General features: G+C 47.6%; 1 protein-coding gene across 1 annotated transcript; it reads left to right on the forward strand.

The window, feature by feature from the left end:
* The first annotated feature begins 9,096 nt into the window (after positions 1-9,096).
* On the forward strand, positions 9,097-17,380 carry LOC142490500 (cystatin-A-like). Its single transcript, XM_075592867.1, has 4 exons — positions 9,097-9,254; positions 12,905-13,006; positions 15,090-15,210; positions 17,030-17,380. Exons 1-3 carry the CDS (start codon positions 9,186-9,188, stop codon positions 15,207-15,209), a joined length of 291 nt encoding a protein of 96 aa, XP_075448982.1. The 5' UTR covers positions 9,097-9,185; the 3' UTR covers position 15,210; positions 17,030-17,380.
* Positions 17,381-18,054: the final 674 nt, after the last annotated feature.

Consider the following 18,054-nt stretch of genomic DNA (forward strand, 5'->3'; position numbering starts at 1 on the left):
GTATCAGGGCCTGGGATTGTTTGAGGTGCACGTGGTCTATAATATCAATAATTTTGCGGGTGTTGTCAGAGGCCTGTCTTCCTGACACAAATCCCACCTGGTCTATATGAATTAGTCTTGGGAGAATAGGATTCAGCCTGTTTGCGAGAATTTTGCTGAAAAGTTTGAGGTCAGAGTTTAGCAGGGATATTGGGCGGTAGCTGCCGCATTGAAGTGGGTCTCTGCCCTCTTTATGTATAATAGCCAGATTGGCTGCTGACATAGTATCTGGGATCTGTTGATCCTGCATAAAGGAGTTGTACATTTCTAGGAGATGAGGGGACAGGGGGCCTACAAATTTTTTATAATAACCGTTGGAAAATCCGTCGGGTCCGGGTGTTTTAGCTATTTTAAGTGAGGATATTGCTTTTTTTAGTTCCTCTGGGGTTATTTTCTTATTTAAGAACTCAAGTTCTTCTTGTGTGAGGGATGGGAGGTTGCATTTGGTTAGGTAGTCGGAGGTATTTTTGGCGATATCCTCTGGTAGGATAGTAGGGTGAAGGTTATAAAGATCTGTGTAGAACTCTGCAAACTCATTTGCGATTTCTTTCTCGTTATAAGAGATTAGACCGCTTTTAGTCTTGATCTTTGTGATCTGGGTCTTTGCCTTCAAGCCTCTTAATTTGGAGGCCAGAAGTTTGTCCGCTTTGTTGCCCCTATCGTAAAACCGCTGTTTGGTCCATTTCAGGGCTCTCTCTACCTCGTCAAGTTGAAGCAATTTTAGGTCGGATCTCGCTTTCTCGAGTGCTCTGAACACCTTTTTTGATAGGGATAGCTTGTGTGAGCGCTCTAGCGCTAGGATTTTATCAGTAAGTTCTTTCTGGGCTTTCTGTTTAAGTTTTTTCTTGTAGGAGGCTATTGATATGAGTTCCCCTCTGATGGTGGCTTTGTGGGCCTCCCATAGGGTTGCTGCTGAGGGCACTGAGTCTTTGTTTATTTGGAAGAAGGTGAGCAGTTTTTGCTTAACTGTTTTGACTACTTGTGGGTCGTTGAGGAGCGAGTCGTTGAGTTTCCAATTATATGTTAATGACTTGACGAAAGGCAGAGAGAGGGTGAGTGCGATAGGGGCATGGTCGGACCACGTTATTGGGCCTATTTCGGAGTGGGAGGATGCCTGGAGTACATTGTTGGTGCCTAGAAAATAGTCGATCCTCGAGTAAGACTGATGGGGGGTTGAGTAGAAGGAGTAGTCTCGTTGACCCACGTGCTGGGCCCGCCAGATGTCTGTAAGAGAGTACTCTCTGAGGATATCTTGGAACTTTTGGGCTTTTGTCAGTAGTTGGGTGGAGTATGGGGCAGTAGTTTGGCCTGATCTATCCTGGTCTGGTTTAAGTACCATATTTACGTCTCCGACAAGGAGAAGAGAGGAGAGTGTCGGTTGGTCGAGGGTGCTAAGAAGGTTCTGGAGGAATTGGGTTTGGTTGGCGTTTGGGGCGTAGATATTAAGGATGGCTATGGGAGAGCCTGAGAGCGTGCCTTGAAGTAGTATATACCGTCCCTCAGGGTCTTTGGTTATCAGCGTCGGGGCAAATGGTATGTTGTTTTTAATCAGGATGGCCACCCCTCTTTTCTTACTGGGGGAGGAGGCAAAGAACGCTTGGGGGTATGTATGTTTAAATGTGTTTGGCGGGTCTGTGTTGTTATAATGGCTCTCTTGGATACAAATTATATCCCCTTTAGTTTTTTTAAATTCTTGGAGGGCTAGTTTACGTTTGCGGACCGAGTTAAGGCCTTTGACATTCAAGGAAATAATTTTGATCGACGCCATTAGTGGGGGGGGGGGGGGTCTCGGGGATAAGCCCCTGTCCCTGAATTATTCCCATGTCAGGGTTTATTTGAGCGTCGGGGTGAGTATATGGAGGGTAGTTCCTGGTTTCCCCGCGGGGGGTGTTGGGGGAGGGCCTACGGGGGGAGGGTGGGGTGGGAGGGGAGAGGGGGAGGGGGGGGAGGACACAGGAGGACAAGAAAGAGAGTGGGCTGTCTTGGAGCCCGAAGAAGGTTCCTCTTGACATTCTGGTGTCAAGGGGATGGGGTGCAAAAAGACCCCTGGGAGGACTCTCGGGGCGTCACTCACGGACCGTAGCCAGTAAGAAGGGTCCAGCGCCCCCACCCCATTGCTAATGGGGGGGGGGGGTCCTAAGTAAGGAGGGGCACCTCGGGCTTATGGAGGCCTTACTCTTCTTTGGTTTGCTCCAAAGCTAATATTTTACATCGTTAGCAAACATTGTTTTCTTCCCTTGTGCTAAGTTCTTATTTGGGTGCTCTTTGTGATTTCCGGGGGAGGGGGGGGGGAGAGGGGGGGAAAGAGGGGGGAGAAGGGGGGGAGGTGGAGGGGGGGGAAGGGGGGGAGGGGAAGGAGGAGGGGGGAGGGAGGGGGGAGGGGGGTGGGGGAGGGAGGGGGGTGGGGGGGGGGGGGAGAGAGGGGGAGGGGGGGGGAGGGGGGGGGAGAGAGGGGGGGGGGACGTCTGGTGTTTGTACCTTGCGTTGGTAGGTCAACGTTACTCTTTAGTGGGGGTACGTTCTCAGGCTGATTCCCATATTAACATTGTAATTGTGCCGTGATATGCAGGAAGCAAAAGTGGGTATACTTGCAATATCTCGGGTTTGAGGGGGGGGGGGCATCTGGGGATAGGGTGGGGAAAGGGGGGGGAAGGGAGGGGGGGTAGAGGGCAGGGGTACACGGGGTGGGGGGGGGGGAGTGGGGAAGAATTGGGGAGAGGGGGGGGGGGGAGGATGGGAGCATATAGTATACACATAATTAGCATCTAGATTAAACATTGCTCTCGGGGGGAGTCCTCCTCCCAGGCCAAGGTTTCCCTTGTACTTTGCTAATATCAACTGCTCATTGGATATGCGTTCAAACGGTGGTATATAGCAGTATAGGTTGGATTGACATAAGATATTTCTCCTCTGGGGGGGGGGGGGGGAGGGGGGGAGCATATAGTATACACACATTTAGCAGCGAGTTTAAACCTTGCTCTCGGGGGGGGTCCCAATCCCAGGCCGAGGTTTCCCTTGTACGTTGCTATTATCAGCTGCTCATTATATACACATTCAAACATTGGTATATAGCAATACATGTTGGTTCGACATAAAACATTTCTCCTCTGGGGGGGGGAGAGGGGGGGGCTAGGTGGGGGGGGGGCGCCCTGGGGCAGGGGGGGGGAGCATACATTGTTCGTGTACTTAACAGGGGATTTAAACAATGCATTCGGGAGGAATCTCATTCCTAGGCCGAGGAATCCCTTACAGAATGTAATTTTCTTCTATTCAATCAGTAGTTGTTCATATATTGGCATATATCTATACAAGCTGGTTAAACATAGTACAGGTCTTCGTTTGTGGTGGGGGGGGGGGCAGGTGAGGGGGGGGGGAGAACTATCCGCGGCGGGGAGGGGGGCGGGAGGGACACTTGGGGGGTTATCTAACATGGTATTTAGTCTGGATATTGAGGGGGGGGTAGAAGGGGAGGGGGGGAAGGGGGACATATTATGTATGGCCTTTTCTATTGTTTGGGGTTAGCCCCTGAGGGGGTCTTAGTTTTGAGTCGGGGCGTTATTAGGGGGTGTATAGTTGTAACTTGCTGAGATTTTTTATAGTATGTCAACTGCTGTGGGGTGAGCTATAGTGTCTAGTGCTACTCCGGTCCAGTTCAGGGGGGGGGGGGGGTGTATATATGGGGTGGAGAGGGGAGGGGGTGGAGGGGGGACCGGGTGGTTCAAAATGGGACCATACAATTGTGGGTTCAGTTGGGAGCCATATAAATCTGGGGGAGAGCTTCAGTAGAGGTGCACAATTGAGACAAGACCTTGAAGGTATACAACCTCGTTTTGACGGGGAGAGGGGGGGGGGTGGCTCGGGGGGGTCGCGGAAGACTGGGGTAGTAGGGTTTCCATGGGGGATATCCGGGTACATCACTTTTATCATAGGGAGGGAAGGAGAGAGGGGGGGGGAGGGGGGAGATTTCTGTTCATACAACCTGCCACTTGTGAGAGGGGAGGTGGGGGGGAGGATGCCTCTGATGCAGTGTCCATAGATGAAGTCTCTGGTTCTGCTGACTTGATACACGGACACTTTTAGGTTGGGGATCCGGTGCACCTCTTGTCCATCGGGAGCGCCGACCGGGCGTGCTTGTGGAGGTGTGCAGCAGCCGGACCGCGTCTCTGGTGCCTGGATCTCCGCAGATGCAGCTCCGGGACGCGTGAGTGACGCGAGAGGGACTCGCCCTGTGAGGATCAGCGCGGATGCCGTTTCCTCCCGCTGCTGTCCGAGACACCACGGATGGAGCCTCGGTTCCCCTCGGTCACAGGAGGGGGCGGAGAAGGTAAGTGGACATTTAGCGTATAGGGGGGCGGGGAGGGGGAGGCTAGGGGGGGGGGAAGGGGGGTATGGGTGGGTTATGGGGAGATAGTGGCGGGGGGGGGGGAAGAGTGGTGGAGGAAAGGGAGGAGAAGAGGGGGGGTGGTGAGGGGTGAAAGAGGGGCTGGGGGGGGGTCGGGAAGTGGGAGATAGTTTCGTGGGGTGTAATCTAGGGGACCTCGGGGCCAAAGGGGTGTTTTGTTCATTGAGGGTTCTTGTGTTGGATGTTTGCTGATGTCTTTAGGGCCTCTGGGTCAGTGTGGAATGACTGTGGGGGCCTCTTGTGGTTTTCTTGGGTCTTGCAGTTGGCTGGATCATCAGGGTTCACCGGAGACGCTGACTCGCTAGTCTCTCCGATGTTCGGGGGACTTCTTGGGGGATCATCTCCGACGTCTCCTCAGTGCTGGGGCGGTTGCTCTTCTGCGGTGGGAGAGGGATCCCCAGCGCTTTCAGGAAGTCCTTAGCGCCTTCAGGGGTTGTTACTGTGTGGTGGCGGCCATTGCGGAGCACCACTAGTTTGAAGGGGAATCCCCATCGATACTTTACCCCCTGGTCCCTGAGATAGGAGGTAAGTGGGCGCAGCGCATTTCTTTTATTTATTGTTATTTGGGAAAGGTCGTTGTAGAGTTGGATTTGTACCCCATCCATGGTCACAGTTCTCAGTTCTCTGGCCGCTGTCATGATGCGGTCTTTAGCAGAGTATGCGTGCATTCTCAGCACCACATCTCTGTGCCGGTTTGGGTCCGATGATTTCTGGGCCAGGGCTCTGTGGGCACGGTCTGTGTGCAGGTCATGATCTGATAGATCAGGGACGAGCTGCAAAAAGAGTCTGCGGAAGTATGGTTGGAGTTCTTCGTGGGTGATAGTTTCAGGGATATTTTTGAGGCGGATGTTCTGCCTCCGTTCCCTGTTCTCCATATCCTCTAGTTTGTCTTGTAAGTGTCGGATCGCATCTCCGCATCTCAGAACCTCTTCGTGGGTCTCAGCCTGCTCGTTTGAGACTACCTCCATCTTTACTTCCAGATCTTCCGTCCGCTCCGTCAGTGCTTCCACTTCTGCTCGGATGGTTTGGAGGGCCTTTTCCGTGTCCTCCTGAACTCCCCTCCTCATTTTAATAATTAAAGCGTCAAAAAAATCTTTATTTAAGACGGGGGGATCTGAATCAGTCGGGCTCTGTCGGCCGCTGCGCACCTCGTGCTCCGGTTCTTCTCCGGCGCCATCTTGCTCCTCGGGGTTGATCTCAGCTAGGCGTTGCGCCGGAGGGAAGAACTTGGTGACGGGGCATTGGCTCTTTCTCTGCGGCTTCCCTGCCATCTCTCCAGTGTTTGTTCTCGGTGTGGGGACAATTTTCGGGGTTTTTGAGGTGTAGGATAAGCTTATTCTGATGTCTGTATTGGTGAGGGCGCCGGGAGCTCTTCCACTAGCAGACCATCGGCTGTGACGTCACCGGAAGTCCTCCCATTTTCTTTTCTTTTAACTTACATGTTTTTAGTCTTTTTGACCAATTCATCAGAGATTTTGGTTTAGCATATTATGTTTAATTATCTGTATATGTTTTCCTATCCAATGATAAGATTGGTCAATTTTATTACAGCACTGTTTTTAATTTGATGATTATTATTTGCTGTGTTAGGGGTTACACCTGTTACCCATTTGTTTGGGGCTTGTTCACAGGTGTTGTAACTTGCACTGGCTATATATATATCATGCTGTTACAAACGGATCACTCTTTTGACAAAGGCCTGACGGGCCGAAACGTGTCAAGAGGATCCGTTTGCACTTTGTTTCATTAAAGTTTTTTATGAATCACTGATCAGCCTTCTTTGAAGTTCTTGCTCCATGGCTGTGCGGCGTTTACACCTCCCCTGGGAGGATTTCCAGTATTCCAGTGCCTGCTGCCTGCACGCCGGGCTGCGTCTGGTGCACCTGCGTCCCCCTGCTGCACCCGGATACACCGGCACTGCCGTCGGTCAGGTGACCACCCACCGCGATCGAGCGGATGTAGGGTTGGCGGCAGAAGAAAGTGCTGGCGGGCTGAGAGGATCAAGTCGTCAAGACACATTGCTAGCAGAGGGACATGCAGCATTTCCATACCGGAGGATAGACCAGCCACTTCTCTACATCCCCCAGTTGTAAGTTATCTACTTCTATGTTTTCTCTAACTTTATTGTGCTTATGGTTAGCCAGTTGCAGAGATTTACATTTGTGAAGATTACACTGGGGGACTGTGGCGTTCGTTACCAACATTAACTGTTATTCAAGCACCAGTTCACAGCTGCAGCCATGCTTTCTGAGCGCCTGGTGGGTTAACTTGCTGTTTACCCGTTACACATAATAGTAATTGTGGCCATAACTATACTTCTATGTGTTAGGGGGGGGGGGGTTATTTCTTTAAAAGTATGTATGTGTTTATTCATTAATTTGGGGGGGGCACATAATTGGTACTGCAGGCCTGCGGGTAACACCCGAGGGCCCCCGCCGGTCTATAGTATCATTGATGTGCATATATGTGTATGTTAGGGGTTATAGGTGTTGTTGTTTTATATATATATAAGCGGTTAGCCGCTAAGGTAATGAAGTGGGCTGTACATGCATTTTTCCTGCCTCGGATGCATGCCGGGGGCCTTCGGTGCTGATATTCCTGGGATCAGCTCTGGAGACCCCCGGCATCAATCCGAGCCAGGAAAAGGGATGATTTTTTTTTTATGTCCCCTCTCGCCGCTCAGCTCCAGCTTCTTGCCAACTTTTGTTGGTGGAGCTATTTGGAGAACATCTCTCCATTTTAATGGCACGATCAGCGGCGAGATGGTGATCGGGGCTTCCTGCATACACCGGATTTTAAAACTGGCGAGATATTGCTTCTCGCCACCCGCGCAGCGAGTTTTTAAAACAAAAACAAAAAAAACTGGCGGTTTTTACTCATCTTGACAGTTTCTCGCCATTTACTAAATTGCTATAGGCATATTTGGCTAAAAACTGGCGAGATTGGGCTTCTCGCAGCTCTCTGCATAGGCCCCTAACTGATTAAAATTCTTATTTACCTGTATAATTACAGGAATAATTATCTGCATTGGATCTGTCACAACCAGCTGCATTTTTTTTTCTTCTTTGGGGCAGTAGAAATGTGTCTAGGCTATTAAAATGCTTAATTTAAAAGGTGAGCAGAAAGAAGGTGATTGGCTGTGTGAGTTCCACAGGTAAGTAAGAAGAGGTTCAACTCTTGGTGCTTCACAGATGCTGAGGAAAAGGGAGTTATACAGATATGGGGAGGGAGCCAAAATATTTGAGAGATTGCATCAGATTTCAGACGCGCTATTAGAGAGGGTTGGGGTTCCTTACAATGCATCAGATCTCAGACGCGCTATTAGAGAGAGTTGGGGTTCCTTACAATGCATCACATCTCAGATGTGCTATTAGAGAGGGTTGGGGTTCCTCACAATGCATCTGATCTCAGGCGCGCTGTTAGAGAGGGTTGGGGTTCCTTAACATGCATATGATCTCAGGTGCGCTATTAGAGGGTTGGGGTTCCTTAAAATGCATCTGATCTCAGGCGCGCTATTAGAGAGAGTTGGGGTTCCTTACAATGCCTCTGATCTCAGACGCGCTATTAGAGAGGGTTGGGGTTCCTTACAATGCCTCTGATCTCAGACGTGCTATTAGAGAGGGTTGGGGTTCCTTACAATGCATCTGATCTCAGATGCGCTATTAGAGAGGGTTGGGGTTCCTCACAATGCATCAGATCTCAAACGCGCTATTAGAGAGAGTTGGGGTTCCTTACAATGCATCTGATCTCAGGCGCGCTATTAGAGAGGGTTGGGGTTCCTTACAATGCAGCTGATCTCAGACGTGCTATTAGAGAAGGTTGGGGATCCTTACAATGCAGCTGATCTCAGATGCGCTATTAGAGAGGGTTGGGGTTCCTTACAATGCATCTGATCTCAGATGCGCTAATAGAGAGGGTTGGGGTTCCTTACAATGCATCTGATCTCAGATGCGCTAATAGAGAGGGTTGGGGTTCCTTACAATGCATCTGATCTCAGACGCGCTATTAGAGAGGGTTGGGGTTCTTCACAATGCATCTGATCTCAGGCGCGCTGTTAGAGAGGGTTGGGGTTCCTTAAAATGCATATGATCTCAGGCGCGCTATTAGAGAGGGTTGGGGTTCCTTACAATGCATCTGATCTCAGACGCGCTATTAGAGAGTGTTGGGGCTCCGCAGAATTTCACAAAACAGTTATAGGGTTCCTTAACCAAGAAAGGTTGAAAATCTCTGCCCTCTTAACTGGGATGTGTTTGTGTTTCATGGCAGAGAGGGGTTTAATGTTTCAAATAAGCTGTTTTTCCTGTTGCCCTTCCAAAAAAAACAGGGAAGGTAGCTGCTAATTAGGGGTATTGCAAAATCTTGTCATACACACCCAGCTTTGAAAGTGTTGAAATTGGGATTCCTGCATCTAAAGTAATGCAAAATAAATAAGAACTGAATTTTAGTATAGGGGGAAGAATTCATAATTGATCATCTCATTTATTTTTTTACACACACATACACACAACACACATACAACACACACACAACACACACACAACACACACCTTTTGAGACTTTATTTTAATAAGAACGCATGTGCCATGGGAAGCCTCCCACAGTAATACTCCCCCTTTGCTGTATGCACATGGTACAGCCCATAAACATAAATTGAGATGTTCAGGTGCTGTGATACTTTGTTATAATTGTGACACTTTGTTACTTCTGTCTCCTTTGTCTGCTGTGTGAACACCAAGTTGCGACCATGAGTGCCCCTGGAGGAATGACTTCTGTAAAGCCAGCGACCACCGAAATCCAGCAGATCTGTGACCAGGTAAGAGGAGCAGGGCACGTAGGTGACACACGGGTAATGTTGTTCAGTGCTAAAGAGTACCTCTACGTTACTCCAATGCGGAGGGGGTTAGTCTATGGCTGACAGAAATGAGGGAAATGTGTATGTTCTTTATAATTAGGGAATTGACTCACCCACGGTTTGCCTTCATAAGGGAACTTTGTTACTGGATCAAGACTGTTTTTAACTGTACTGAATCACAAAGCATTAGACCGCGTCCATGGTCATCACGACCGCGAGCGCGACTGCGCTCGTGCCGCCATCCAAATGATGTGCCTTTATGAGGCTGTCCTGAGAGTGCGCGACCAGAAGCGCCGGCGCTCGCGACGGCGGGTCACGTGAGCGGTTCGCCCAATGAGGGTGAACCAGCTCCAGTGACGTCACGGCCACGCCCACAACACGCCCCTTCGACGCGTGTAATTGGAGCGCACAAATCGCTGAAGCCAGAGGAAAGCGCGAAGCCACTAGCACGGTCGTGCGCCCGCTCGCACCCAGCACGGACTCGGCCTTATGCTTCATTCATTTAACCCTTTCGGGGCACTTTCACATATAGCACCAAGTTTAGTCCATAGGACCATAAGACGTTATATTTATTCAGCGTAGGTACCTGCTGTATTTGGAGTTTACCTTGACTGGGTTCGCAGGCGTTTATCAAAAGATGCGACTAAATGACCTCTGTTACAGACTTACAATCTAAATGTAAACATGTCACTACCAAATTGCCAGCCAATGAGGGAGGAGCGCTGGAATTGGACTTCTGTTTTCCTTTAAACACGCGCTCATAATGCCCCTTCTAAAGAAACCCCTCTCTCGGGTCAGCGCCTCTCTAACTACCGCGCTACAGATGCTGCTGCTAATGTCTTCATTGCTGCCACGCGACACAAAGTATTTCCGCTGCGGGGGTCCCACGCAGAGGCTTTGACTCCACCCCCCACAGCGCCATCGTGGCACTGTCCCCGGTGCCGCAGACTTTAACTTGTTAGTCTGTGATGCTGAGGACAGTAAGTATTGCTACATCTGTATCTCTCCTTTGCCTCCCAGCTACTTGAGCAGCTTGTAACTGCGCGACTCGCCTTCTCTCCTCCGACTCACTGCTTGACTCAGTGTTTCCGCCCGCTACATTCCACTGATAGCATTAAAAAAAACTCAATGCTATGTCTAAGGGTAATTTCTCCTTACTAATTCTCCTGGATCTCTCTGCTGTCTTTAACATGGTGGGTCAATAATAATCACCCCCTTCTCCTGCACACTCTCCACTCCATTGGCCTCCATGCTGCAGCTTTCTCCTGGTTAACGTCCTACCTATCCAACCGCTCCTTCAGTGTTTCCTTCTCTGGTGTCTCCTCTTCACTCCCACCATCAAGTTCCCTCAGGACTCTGACCTTGGCCCTCTGATCTTCACTTCACACCTCTTGGGGAACTCCTTTAATACACGCTTTTGGCTTTCAGTATCTCTATGCTGAGATGCTCCAAATACCAGCTCTGACTTGCAAGCTCTGGGATGCTGACCCCCTTATATCTCATTTATTACCTTCAACACTTCTCCTGTGCTGCCCGCTCTCTGGCATTACCTACCACGTACCAACAGACTCTGCCCTACCTTTCAGACATGTAAAATCCCCCTGAAAATGTACCTTACACCTTGAAATGTTTCTCTATTTTGCACATTTAAGTGTGTAACTTTTCCTTTCCTTGTATGTTTTATTTGGTCTCAGCTGTTTGGAGGTTAGTGCCCCCCTCCCCCCACCCCCCAGGCTTTAATCTCATCCCTTCCCACTTTTCTAAGTTAGCGGGTCTTTTTCATGTTGCTGGGTTTGGACAGATCCAATGTCTTCATTCTCCCTCCAAATACAGGTAAATGAAAATTTTAATCAGGTAGTGTTAGGACTTACTAATGGTCATGCCTTGATGTGGCTCGCAGGCTTATAACGCTTTGGCCAAAGGGTTTAACCAAAGCACTCTTTTTCAAGAAAAAAATATAGGTATGTCACTGTGTATTTTCGGCATATTGGATGTAGATTTGGGATTGTTTGTCTTTTGTTGTATACACTTGGCCACGCTCAGTAGCACTCCTTTTGGACACACACATATATATATATATATATATATATATATATATATATATATATATATATATATATATATATATACACATATACTATGTGGTGGGTTTTGGGGTTTCTTGCTGGGATTGTGTGTGCTTGTCACGGGAGACCAGGACAATTTACCGGGATCGCAAGTTCCAGTCAACAAAGGAGTTCAATAAAGAGTTTATTTGGACTGGAGTCTACAGGCTGAATACACAACTGAATACCCAAAGAGCTTTACACTGTCCAAAATAGGGGTTATGGGAGAGGGGGGGAGACACTGCATCACAAGGCTCACACTGAGCAGCTTCCATATTCCGTAGGGTTCCAGTCCCTTAATACCTCAGAGATGCTCTTTGGCAAGAGAAAGTTGGAATTTACCACCTCATTCTGGGGTGTCCCCGGCAAAGCCTCGGAGAGCACTGCTTAGTTAGCTTCTCTGTTAACTCCAGGAATGACTGTGGTGCTCAGATCGGCTACCCTGACGTAGTTTTCCAGTCTCCATAGAAACATAAGGCTGACAGGGCAGAGACTAATGACGCCGCGGATCCTGTGCAATGGCCAATCGGAGTGAGGGCTCACCTGTGATGGATCAATTCAGGCCGGGGGGCAGTGATGGTGTGGCTAGGAGAGCCCAAAGCAGTCTAGTCTGCTTTGAATGCCCCAGAGCGAGTTAAATATAAAATGAGATAGATTGTATGTACGTATGTATTCATATTCATGAGTGAGCAGTTATGATAATATAATTACATAGCTTGATTGCACTATTAAGCCTCCGGTGCTGGAAATTAACCTAATTTGATTTGTATCACATTTAAATAAAATCATTATCATGCAACTAGATTCTTATTCTAAAACTGCATGATGGGGACCGCTTCTAATCTATAAAGACTGTATTGGTTATCTGGGGCATTGGGCCATCTCTCTATCCAACCAAATATAGTGCAAAGTTATTTTTGCGATATTGGTCTTGGAGAAGATTAAGCATAGGTTGTGATACCTTTTATTGGACCATTGATATGTAATGTGTGTAAATAGATTCCAAAACCTCAAGTCTCTTTGGAAATGCACATGAAAAAGTATATCATTTTAGAAGATCTCTGCACATTGCTGCATCTCTCTGTATCCATGAAGCACTATCATTAATAAGTTGTGGTGCATTTGAATCTACATACCTTATACTAGTTTAGCTTCATAATTAGGTTTGGTATTCGTAATTTGATCTTCAACATGAAAAATAACCATTGAAATGCTCCATTATAGGGAAAAATATTGGAATTCTGTTAAGTTGGCAAACTAACCTTATACCTTTACCATCTTCCTCTATTGATTTATCCTTCTGCATGAATGATAATAAAGTGATGGTGACAATGTCAACATGAAATTAAGCTCATTCGGATTGATGAATCCTTCATAAATTCTGTACCACTACGAATCAAAAGAATGTTGTCAATGTATCGAGCCCAGAATGCAAATACATGATCCATGCAGAAGCTCAGGTTAGGCAGTGCTGAGCTCTCCAACTTACATATTTTGTTTCCACAGATAAAGCCACAGGTCGTGCAGAAGGATGGGAGAAACTTTGAAAAGTTTAAAGCCGAGCAGTATGCCACTCAGGTTGTGGCTGGAATTAACTACTTTATTAAGGTACATGAGGGCCGATGGGAAATGACATGGGTTCTGCTGATGCTTCTAAAATACATTCAGTGCTGGAGAAACCTGCCTCCTGTCTGCTACACAATGTGTTAGCATGTCTAATGAATCTTACAGACGATGGATGTATTTACAATAGTCAATTACACTCATTCTGCTGGTCTCTATAGTGGTGCCATGCATGTTTCTGTAGAGGGATTCTCTGCTAGTATCTCCCTGAATGATTTGCTAGTCTTTATAGAGTTTCTTTGGATCACTCTGAAGAAAAAACCTGAGGGGAATGGGCTCCAATTCTTCTAATGGCCAATTACATTTGCATATATACCCTAGATATCTTGGTTTACTACAATAAACAATATTTTCTGTATTGTCTAACACACAGTACCACCTTTGCAGTCTCTATAATAAAATAATGAGCTGGAAATTACTGTATAGACCAATCTGCTAGTCTCTGCTGCAGAGACGTTCCCATCTGATCTCTATAGTTGAATTAGCCTATTCTTGCAGTAATGTTGTGATCTTTTCTGTGTGAGATTCTAGGAAACAGTATGTTGTGTTAATTTCATAGAACAGTCTGGTGTGTGAATTGCAGACACATCCTGCCTTATAAACTGGGTGGCTGATAGGCAGCCGCACCGAGTGCCTGAAACTGGTCATTTTCTACCACACCTCTCATTCCTACAATCACCGCAGGGCAAAGGGAAGATGGTGCAAATCTATAGACTTGATGAACAGGTCTAGCAAGTCCAGGGTTTAATCATCAGCTTTCGCCAGCATGCGGAGTGTGATGGAGAAACAATTCCCTTCTCTGGTGCATATGCCCTGTGTAAGGCCTCGGCCATGTTCCTTGTTTGCTGGAGCTCCCGCTCAGCACTGAGCCCCTACAGCCGCAATTAGAGCGGCTTTAGTAGGGGTTCACCTGCGCTTCCGCGCGCTTGCGGAAGCGCAGGTCTTAGGGGAATTTAAAATTCCCCCGCTTGCCGGCGCGACAGGCCGGTCACGTGAGCGGTTCGCCCAATGAGGGCGAACCAGCTCCGTGACATCACTGGCCCGCCCACGGCCAGTGACACGCCCGCCCCCTGACGGCCCGCTGACAGCGCGTGCGGTAAGCAACCGCAAGGCCAGGGAAAGCAGCCGCTTTCCCTGCGCCTCAGCGCGCCTCAGCACGCCAGCAGGGAACATGGCCGAGGCCTAAGAAACTTGATAATTAAGTCTGATACATTTGACACAAATTCTTAGAATAACCAGTTCAGACCAAGATGTGTAATTGACACATATATAGGTTGAGGGACGACACCAGTGAAATTCACTTCATGTTTTAATGGATGCAAATGCCCCTATTGCCTTAACAGATTGATTCTTAGGCATCTTCTAAATCTTAAGGTCGTTTATCACCTAGATTAGATCTGAGGAATATCAGTGGTGTCTGACTTGTGTTCTATATTAAATGCACAACACGTAATTAACACGTTTAATACCATTGGAAGCTTTGTAAGAGCATGTCCTCTTGTGAGAAGAGGTCAGTGGTAGAAGTGAGGCCTCCCTCACTGCCCTCTATCTGCGGCACTCTTACCTGCAGTATAGGCCAAGCACCTTTTCTCCATACCTTAAAGTCAAATCTAAAACACACACCTTCTGAATTAAGCATTTTTATAGCCTGCACTCATGACCACTCCCCCCTATCACACAGGAACACCAATACTTTCTTCCAGGCACTAACATCCATTGTACCCTTTCTTCCTTCTACTGTCTCCAAGTCTAACATACCACTGAGAGAGTAATCTCTGCGGGGTACACATTCATTTTCCTATTGTTTGTATGCCTGATGCACTTGTTGTCTTTGCTTATATTGTAATATCTTTCGTACAGCTCTGCATTTCAGACGCAAAATAAATAAAAAATATACATACAGTACAATCTCTTTCCTTTCGGTGTGTAGTGCTGGTAGTATTAGCAGGGCTACAGAAAGTAGAGCTATGCTGTCACAATTAGTGCCTTCTCTGAATAGCTCACAATCATGTTGAGTATTTCAGGAAGTGGGAACAATACATCCAACATGTGTCTTCCTGAATTTCAGGTTGATGTGGGTTGTGAGGAATTCCTGCATCTTCGCATCTTCAAGGATCTGAAAGGAGAACTTCACCTCACCAGCTACCAGAAATGCAAAAGCAAGAGTTCCCCTCTCAGCTACTTCTAAGGTAAGCTTGGGGTGTGGGGTCTGTACGGACCCTACCTGGCAGCTAGGTAGATTCACATTGCTCTGCCAGTGGTATATTGGGAGATGTACAGTCACAGAAGTAGTAACTGCATTTATTAAAACTTAGTCAGGTCCAAGGGCATCCGGAGAGGAAAATGGGTAAGGATTCCAAATGCGAAAGGAAAATGCAGTGGGAAGAGGTAGTTAGGTGGCAGCAATGCAGAGGGGAGAAGGGGAACGGGGTGGGCCTCAAAGGACGAGGATATCAGAAACGGGTGTAGGCAGGAGATGAAACATGCAGAGAAGAATGCTCATTGCTGAGAGGAGAACTGGATGCGAGGCCATCATAGGGCAGAGCTACCTCAAGCAGAGAAAGTGAGAGGGCACAGAGATGTCATGCACAGCTAGTATTGTGTTAGAGCAGGCATTCCAGAGGACATGAAAAGGGCAGTGACCAGGGGAGGGACACCAGGTTAGTGCTTTCAGATATCAGACAAGAGTAGGCAGCTGAGGGCAAGAGTAAGTGGGATACGGTAGTGTGCCTGGAGAAATGTCTCCTGTTGTCAAAAGGAGGAGGAATAGGGTTAGCAGGCGAAAGGAAGCCCTATAAGGAAGGGCATGTGCTCTTGTAAGGAGAGGTCAGTGGTAGCAGGGAGGCTTCTCTCACTGCTCTGTGGAACACTTACCCATAGTATACACCAAGCATCTTTTCTCCATATTTTCAGGTCAAATCTAACCGCGCCTTCTGACTTCAGCATTTTATTAGGCTGCACTCATGCACACTCCCCCCATATTTATTTATTTATAGAATGTGTTACCAGAAAGTAATACAGTGAGAGTTACCTCTCGTCTTCATGTATGTCCTGGGCACAGAGTTAAGATGACAAATAATACATGGTTACAAATACAGTTACATAAGTGAGCAGGGTATGCATTATATACAAGGCATTGCATGCACAGTTAGAGATAATATATATTCTAGGCGTATGTAACAGTTACAGACCAGATTAAAATGTGAGACAGCTTTAGTTATGAAAGAACTTAAACTGGTGGTGGATGTGAGAGTCTCCGGTAGGTTGTTCCAGTTGTGCGGTGCACGGTAAGAGAAGGAGGAGCGGCCGGATACTTTGCTGAACCTTGGGACCATGAACAGTCTTTTGGAGTCAGATCTCAGGTGATAGGTGCTGCATGTGGTAGGGGTGAGGAGCTTGTTCAGATAGCTGGGTAGCTTGCACAGAAAGTATATGAAGGCAAGACAGGAAAGGTGAACTTTGCGCCTAGACTCTAGTGATGACCAATCTAGTTCTTTGAGCATTTCGCAGTGATGTGTGTTGTAGTTGCATTGGAGAACAAAACAGCATATTGAATTGTAGAGGGTGTAAAGTTTTCTATGGTGGGTTTGGGGTGCCGAGCTGTATACTATGTCCCCATATCACACGGGAGCACCAATACTTTATGCCGGGCACTGACTTCCATTTTAATTCCTTCCCCTACTGTCCAAGTCTCCCAACATACCGTTTAAGGTTGTAATCTCTGCGGGACACGTTCATGTTCCTATTGTTTGTATGCTGCTTGCATTTACTGTATTGTGTGTGCTTATATTTTAATCTTTGTACAGCTCTGAAATACAGGCGCAATATAAATAACAATATATATATAGTACAATCCCTTTCAGTGTGTAGTGCTGGTAGTATTAGCAGGGCTACATGAAGTTGCTATGCTGGCACAATTAGTGCTGCCTCGGAATCGCTCACAATCAGGCGGCGTATTTGAGGAACGGGAGTGAGCGTAAAATCAACAATTCTCATCCTGAATTTCAGGTTGATGTGGGAGGTGAGGAATTCCTGCATCTTCGCCTCTTCAGGGACCTGGAAGGAGAACTTCTCCTCAGCAGCTACCAGAAATGTACAAGGATGGACACCCCACTCACCTACTGCTAAGGGACCAAGACACAGCCATGTTCCACATGCAGAAGAATCCCACGTCAGTCTGCAGAGGAACCCAGCAGAGCATCTGACAAACAAGCCTTTGTTATCCCTAATAAAGTCATGTTTATCCCCTACTTATATCGCTTTGAGATATCAAGGTTTCTATGTCTTGTTCGTCTTTTTAGCAGCAAATGTTAAGTGAAAACAAAACAATAAAATCTAATGATGAATATTTGGAAACTCTACGCACATAGATTTCTTTGGACAATTGATGACCATGGCAATAAAATGAAAGCACTCCGCCATGTAACCACTTTCCTAATACCTTTAACATTTAACTCTATATTTAATGTAGCCAGGTCACCTGATGGCTACTATTCTGCCCTAGGGCTGGCAGTAAACCCTGGTACAATCAGGTTTCCAGCAGTTGGTATGGGGTTTTCCCCCTCCCCTTTGGTACTGCATTTGAGTGACAGCAGGGGGTGGTACATCCTGTTGTAGCTGGAAAACGGGGTGCCCGCCTCCTGGCTGTACTTAAGGGCAGGACCACCCTAAAGTTAGTAGTGCCTTTCCCCACTTGAGGAAGGCAGGTCACACATTGGAAAGATCCAGGCCTCTTCCCTTCGGGGAGAGTGCGTGTGGACCATACCTCTGCCTCTGCTAAGGAGGTGGGGAAGAGCTAGGATGGCTGGGTGTGCCCTTGGCCTGTAGTGACGATCCAGTGACCATCCTTCCTTGGTAACTGAGAGTGTTGCATCAGGCAGAAGCCTGCCGTGTAATTGTGCTGTACAGAGTGAATAAACCATTCCTGGTATATACTTCCTGCCTGGTGGGTGACCTTACTGGGGGGGGGGGTAATAAGTTCTACCGTGGGAGATCACCTTCAGCTCCTGGAGCCTACAGCAGATGGAGGCGCT

Source organism: Ascaphus truei, chromosome 3 (assembly GCF_040206685.1).
Source record: "Ascaphus truei isolate aAscTru1 chromosome 3, aAscTru1.hap1, whole genome shotgun sequence".
Classification (NCBI taxonomy): domain Eukaryota; kingdom Metazoa; phylum Chordata; class Amphibia; order Anura; family Ascaphidae; genus Ascaphus; species Ascaphus truei.

Coding starts and splice junctions, on each gene's coding strand:
- LOC142490500 (XM_075592867.1), top strand. CDS start 9,186: ATGAGTGCCCCTGGAGGAATGACTTCTGTAAAGCCAGCGACCACCGAA. Junction 9,255..12,904: donor TCCAGCAGATCTGTGACCAG/GTAAGAGGAGCA, acceptor TTGTTTCCACAG/ATAAAGCCACAGGTCGTGCA. Junction 13,007..15,089: donor GAATTAACTACTTTATTAAG/GTACATGAGGGC, acceptor CCTGAATTTCAG/GTTGATGTGGGTTGTGAGGA.